Below are 6,843 nucleotides of genomic sequence, written 5' to 3' on the forward strand. Positions count from 1 at the left end.
CCCTCTCCCCCTTCTCCACCTCCCTCTCTCGAGATCAGGGGCAAGCAGCCTGAAGAGAAAAAAGATAATGTGTTATACATGAGTAATTAGACCACTTGAAGCAGAAGAAAGCTACCTCGGTAGATTTTACATACATCTTGGCTGCAAGGCTCTGTTGGGGGCTTAATGGAATTGGATGAAATTACAATTAGGCTGAGTAGGAGGTTGATATCGTGTGTGTGACTGTGTGTGTGTGTGTGTGTGTGTGTGTGTGTGTGTGTGTGTGTGTGTGTGTGCGTGCGTGCGTGTGTGTGAGAGAGAGAGAGAGAGAGAGAGAGAGAGAGAGAGAGAGAGAGAGAGAGATCTATCATCTATCTAGGAGGGCTAAGGGCTTGTATTTGTCATCCTAAGTCTGTGAAAAGTTGGTATGTTGTTATAGAGTAGCAATTACTCTATCCAACTGAACGTAATGACGTTTATCCTAACCCCCCAGTGAGTGTGTCGACTCGATCTACAGTAATAATATGAACGAATAAACACATTAAATAAACATTGTGTGCGTTAATCCCTCCGGTTGGGGAGGCCTATATATGTTATACAGGAAAACTTTATGAAATCATTCTGTCGTCCAGACCAACACTCGTCCACTCGAACATCATCAACCAAATTAAGTCATACGTAGAAACAAAACAAAATGCAATTTCTTTAAAGACTTACCAGTGCCAAAGCAGTGAGGATCGGCTTTCTCCGATAAAAATCGCCCGCCCGTCTCCCGAAATTCTTTTGAGAAGAAGACTGCTGTGTCCACGCCCCACTCCTCTTGTTTGATGTAAGCTACTAGTGAGGGAGAACTTGGCCGTTCTACAGGAGACCAGCGGCCCGACAATACAGTCATCTTAACACGCTCGTCATAGCTTACAACATAAGCATATAACTTCCGGTTGGTGGACTTCAAAACAACAACGAAGTTGACTAGGGTTTCTTGATGAAGAAATTATTATATTAAAAAAACACTGTAGAACTTATTAGTAATGTGTTAAAATAATAATAATAATCCTCATCATCATCATCATCATCATCATCATCAAGTGACTAGAAATCTGCTTGGATCAGTACAAAATGCACAAAAGATCTGTGATTAAAATAATTTCACAAGCCAGCTCTTCTTGGGAAAATACATTCAAAATATATTTTCCCAGAATATTAATCTATAGCAGGGGTCAGCAACCTTTTTGTAATGTTCTTATTTTATTAATAGGCTAGTCCGTTTGCCATATCATACATCATTACATTTAAAGGTATATTCAGTGATTTCACTCAAAAAACCTTAGGTTTCGTTTTTGGCTGTGGGACCCAGCCTTTCGTCCAATCAGGATAGAGAGTCAAAAACGAAACCTAAGGTTTTTTGACCCCCAGGGGTTAACTGGGGACAGGGAGGAACTCCTTATATGGCCAGCACACTCTATAGTAGGGAGGATTATCACAACAAAACAAAAAAATAAGTGATATTTGAATTAAGTGAAATCACTGAATATACCGTTAATTTCCCAAATATTTTAATGTTCAGTCACAATAACCCAGACTCCTTCCCCAGTCAGAGTTCAGAGTCTGAATGAATGTAGAATTATACTGTATGTGAAGGAGCTCAGGTAATCTGCAATTCTGCATACAGATATGAGGGGAATTCATTTCATTGACTATATTGAATTAATTAATACATTTTAAAATTAAAATTATTGTATTAAAAAATCCTCTCCCTCACACATATCAAATTATCAATGCCAGTGATTACCCTCCCCAGGCTGTGCCAATGTTGGCACCCGTGATTTGTAGTGAATTAATTAATTAATTCATCCATCCATCCATTCATTCATTCATTCAAGTTTAATTTATTCTAGAAATTACACTGAGTAATTATTCAGTCATTTTCAATCATTTTCAGTGTCGTCGAGAGATACAATATCATATAGAGTAAACTCACAAGTACATTACATCAGAAGATCAGGAAAAGAAAAACAAAAGGTATAGGCCTACATGTGAATTACATAGGTTTACAAATAAAAAGCTAAGACAAATCTAAAAACAGTTACATATTGTGGGGGTCTGTATGCTCATTGCTCACCAAGGTTTTAAAACGACTCAAGGGTACCAATGTGGTCAATTTTAATGTTGTTTGCAGCCAGGTCATTCCATGTATTAGGGCCACAGATGCCAAAAGCAGATCTACCAAGTTCAGAGTTAACTTTTGGTACCTTGAATTTGGGGAGCCTATATTTGCGTTCAAATAAGCTGTGAAAAACATGTCTAAACTGCACTTGACTTGACAGGCACCCCTTTACAGTTACAATAAATAATATGAAAGTCACTATAACCTAACTAATTTCTATCTCAGTACCAGGCAATGTAAATGGACACTGTAAAGCATATACGGTAAGCAAGCATTTGGCAGTGGCACATAACTGACAGTGGCTCATAGGGGCAGTTTGCTGGTGTTATAATTAATATATAAACACACACAAAACACATTTCTCTGAACTTCGTTGACCTTTCACAAATAGCCTACCTGCAGTAGCCATGGCCTACTAGATCATTTCCCATTTTTCTTTTCAAACCATGTGAGAAGGTCAAATTAACATTTACTTGTTTTTTACTGTGCCAAATGTGAGAAATCTCACTCCACAATCACGACATTGTTAAATGACCACTTTATGATTAGTCTATATATTTTTTTTAAATGTTTATGTTGTAGTAAACCTAAAATCTTATTTTGAAGTCCATCGTCAACCATGCAGGTACGACTTGACGAGCGTGTTTTAACTATAGTCTTCCTATAGCCTGGATGGTCGGTCTCGCTGTGATTGGGCAACCACTGACGCCCAAATAACTGTACAGTAAACATTCATGATGACAGCATCGGAAACAGCCAAAGATAATGACGGTGACGGACTCGGAGATAAATACTCACATAAACATTTCAAAGTATACTATGACTATGAAGCCTACTGAACATAGAATAGATAGAACAGTAAAACACGTACACCGAGATCATGTTTAAAAGGAGACAAATTAAAATAACCTCGAGTTGCATTTCTATGTATGAAAAGTGCTGTAAAAAAGTCTGATATCGCATATCAATAATAATGTAGCCTATGTATAATATAGCCATTGAACAATAGTTATATTATTGAATTTAATCAATGATTGACCCTGTATGATGATGCACTGCACTGATTGGGCCCATGTAAGGTACCTTCTTCCTCATTCGGATATCGGATTGCATCTGGAAGATATGTATTTTAACTAAAACAAAATGAACTATTATTGCCAACTGTTGCTTAACAACCACAACGAGCCAATTACAGCCCGACGATCTCTGGCATATGGGATCTAGATTTAGACTGCTGAAATGTATAGAAGATGCAATACTGTCACCTGCTGGACATAATAGCTGCTGACAATTAAAACCTCCACAAAGTAGGTCATACTGAGATAATCTCCATAAAACATCATGTATGAATCATTCCAGTCAGATGACCATGAACGTCTTATGTGAATTGCCTTTGTATGACGTGCTATACAAACACTCGCCTTGCCTTCTTGCATATAATTAGTTGTAATCATATCATATTGTAATCTTGTGCCATCAAGACACTTGAGCAAGCACACTGAACCCCTAATTGCTCCCGATAAGCAGGTTGGTGCCTTGCATGGTTTCCTCCGCCATTAGTGTATGAATGTGTGAGAGTGGGCGAATGTATGCACAATCATTGTAAAGCACTTTGGATAAACGCACTATATAAATGTATCATTTACCATCAAAGACATCTTTGCTAAGTTTCAACACCTGCACAGGAATCTTTGTTGGTGATACTGCTCCGGACCTGATGTATGCAGTAATTGCAGTAACACTGCAGTTTATATCCACACTCAATTCACAGACAACAGGATGATAGGATCACACATTTTGAGCAGTGAGATTAAATTACACATGTATTATATGCATATGCATAATATACATTTTGGTTCAGTCCTGTCAATCAGTCGTTTTTCGAATTTAAGCTGTGCACGTTATCCTCTCTGACAGGGATTGTGTTGACGACGTATACGGTCTAATTCAGCAGCCACAAGACTGCCAAACACATCGTTTAATGATACTGGAACACAATATTCTAAATACACCTCCCACACTCCTCAAGGATTATAGTTTCAGTGTATTCTATCTTAAAGGAGCAGAAATGTTTTGAGCCATGACATGTGATCTCTTTCACCATGCAAACAAGGTTGCCTAAAATACCAACTTCATACAAGCATTGGTGCGTGATCGTCTCTAAATGTGGCAACAAATATGCATTGTGCCATTGGCAAAACGTTGACTTGCTCCCTGGGCAATATTGTGGGAATACTGTAGGATTTACAGTATGGCCAAACACATTCTGCATTCAACACTAAGAACAAAATTGACCACTTGGACCTTGCACAATGATAATTTTGTACTAAGATTACAATATGCAGTAATGAAGAGCGAATTGTTGTAAACATATCACAACATATTTTTGAAGTCAGGCCTTCATGTCATTTCAATCCATTTATTCTTGTTATGCATTATTTATATTTTTAAGCAACGTTGAGTTAATGTCTTAGATAGCATCACTGTAGAATAGATGGTGTCACGAGTCTGACAGTGTATATTCTCGTCTCTCTGGCTGATCTGTCCATCCATATACCGGTAGTCTGCAAACAGACTGGCTTTGGCAGGTGTAGGTGAATTGATTGGTGCAGCACCAATCATGTGAAGGAAAACGAGACTAGTTGTGATTGACCGTGGATGAGGCTGATGCTCCAGCTCTTCTGCCTCGGAGAGGGGCAGGGCAGGCAGAGGGACAGGATATAAAGCACTGACCTAAAGGCCTCACACATTTCTAATATTAAATGTTGGCTCCTGGTGGCCTTGACGATCCAGGGGGCTCTATTCATTGTATTTAAGTGCAGACATCTTGTTGGCAAATTACTGTAATCATCAATCTATGAGCTGTGGCATTACACCATGTTGTAGAGGAAAAATACAGCCAGGGACCTGCCTGCTTCATACATAGTACAGCAGCAGTATCCCAGCCTTTTCTGGATCAGGGCCCACTCGAAAATCTCAAAAATCAGCATGGTCAGATGGGTGGGCAGCTTGCATTTTTAGAGGAAGAATGCCATGAAAATGTTGTTAAATAGATATTTTAATATATTATATTGCCATTCAAAATGTCCAATTATTTGGAGGCCCACTTGCAATATCCTCAGTCCACAGGCTGGGAACTACTACCGTATACTACAGTGATGATCGCTACTTGTCTGCTGCTGGTGGAACCTCTTGGGGTCTCTCTGTGACCGTTACGCTCTCTGTGGCGTTAGACATTACAGGAACCGCTATTGTTGACACAGGTGATGCAACAGGTGTTGGCAGCGTAAGCGTAGGCTGAACAGATGCTGGGGGAACAAAAGTAGGCAGCTTGGTGACATTTGGAGGTGTTTCTAAAGGAAGGAATGCTACTGGTCCAGTCACATTTTCTCTAGTAAGTGCTGAATGATTAACTGTGTCCATTACAGGTGTCAGCAGCGTGGCCGCAGCCATTTTGCTCTCTGTAACCGGTTGCACTGCAGTGGTGGATGCAGAACCAACAGGACCCAGCTCAATGGAAACATCCAATGGTGTCGATGTTAAAAGTGGACCAGCCACCTCTGGAATCACAGTGGCTTCACCTAAAACAAAGGAACTTGGAGGAGACACTTCAGGCATATGAGCTAGTTGTCCGGTTACATCGGCTAATTGAACCAGCCCCACGTCAGTCACAGATGGAGAGGTTAATGCAGGCGTTTCTGAGGACGGAGATGGTGTGATGATCGGGATTTGAGGTGCTGGTGAGCTTTCAGCGGCAGGGGGCACGCTAGCCGCAGCACCACCACCCAACTCCTCCCCCAATGAAGCTCCAGCTGCTGCCGCCTCTGCCGCCTTGGCGTTCTCCGCAACCTTGGCCTCCATCTCGTCCATCCGTCGCTGAACCATCTTGGGCATCAGCTGCACGTAGGTCCCCATCAGGCGGTGGTTGGATCGGATCAGCTTCCCAGCACAGCTATCCACACATCGCTCCTGGGAAAAGATTATGTTGATATCAATCGTTTTAGATTGAGCTACCATACTGACTGTAGAGTAACATTTCAATCATTCATTATATCCATCTATAACTCAGAATCAGAAAGATATGTAACCAAAATGGTTACATTATTACATTCGATTACATTATGTACACTGTTATATTAACAATGAGGATTTGAATGCATTATTGATATGTTGTAATCATCAATTGTATGTAATAGTACCCACCTCGTCCAAGGTGAGGCTTCTGTAGTTAAAGTTGCTGGAGCATCGCCCAAAGCAAATTTCTGTCATGCGGTTGTAAACCATCAGGAAATCCCGTAACTACCAAAGAAGACCATTGCAGCAGTGAAATTGAATGCATCAACAACTCGACCATAATTCAGTACAGTTTGCTGCTGCAGAGGATACTGCACGACTAGATATTCACACAGATTACTTACGTTTCTCAGCTGTCCAACTTCGTTGAGTTCGGTCTCCATTAGGGCTACTTCAAACGTTATCGACTGGTGAGCTTAAATGTTAAGTCAATTTACTAACGTAAGACAGCAATTGTCTCCAGTATATAATAAACCTACCGTCTTTTATCGAAATGTAACGAAGAAAGTACAGCCGACGCTACAAAATGTAACTTACAGGACAACTAATATAATGTAATGTAAAGGTATTCTTGTGGTAGATTGGTATAACATGACTTTCACATGGACGCCGCCATCTTTCTT

At 40.3% G+C, this 6,843-nt stretch overlaps 2 protein-coding genes across 2 annotated transcripts in view; both read right to left on the minus strand.

Moving 5' to 3' along the window:
* ilk (integrin-linked kinase) overlaps positions 1-799 on the minus strand; it is a 13,025-nt gene extending 12,226 nt beyond the window's left edge. Inside the window, exons 1-2 of the mRNA XM_083781261.1 lie at positions 697-799; positions 1-49 (exon numbers count right to left, since the gene is read on the minus strand). The exon at positions 1-49 is cut by the window's left edge and continues 126 nt beyond it. The gene's annotated coding sequence lies outside the window, so the exon portion shown is untranslated. The remainder of the gene's footprint in view (positions 50-696) is intronic.
* Positions 800-4,420: 3,621 nt separating this feature from the next.
* timm10b (translocase of inner mitochondrial membrane 10 homolog B (yeast)) lies at positions 4,421-6,843 on the minus strand. The gene is made up of 3 exons (XM_083763097.1): positions 6,565-6,843; positions 6,350-6,445; positions 4,421-6,115 (listed from the first exon to the last, which is right to left on the minus strand). Exons 1-3 carry the CDS (start codon positions 6,601-6,603, stop codon positions 5,312-5,314), a joined length of 939 nt encoding a protein of 312 aa, XP_083619223.1. The 5' UTR covers positions 6,604-6,843; the 3' UTR covers positions 4,421-5,311.

The sequence above is a fragment of the Protomyctophum parallelum genome, assembly GCF_964188405.1.
Source record: "Protomyctophum parallelum genome assembly, chromosome: 1".
Lineage (NCBI taxonomy): Eukaryota > Metazoa > Chordata > Actinopteri > Myctophiformes > Myctophidae > Protomyctophum > Protomyctophum parallelum.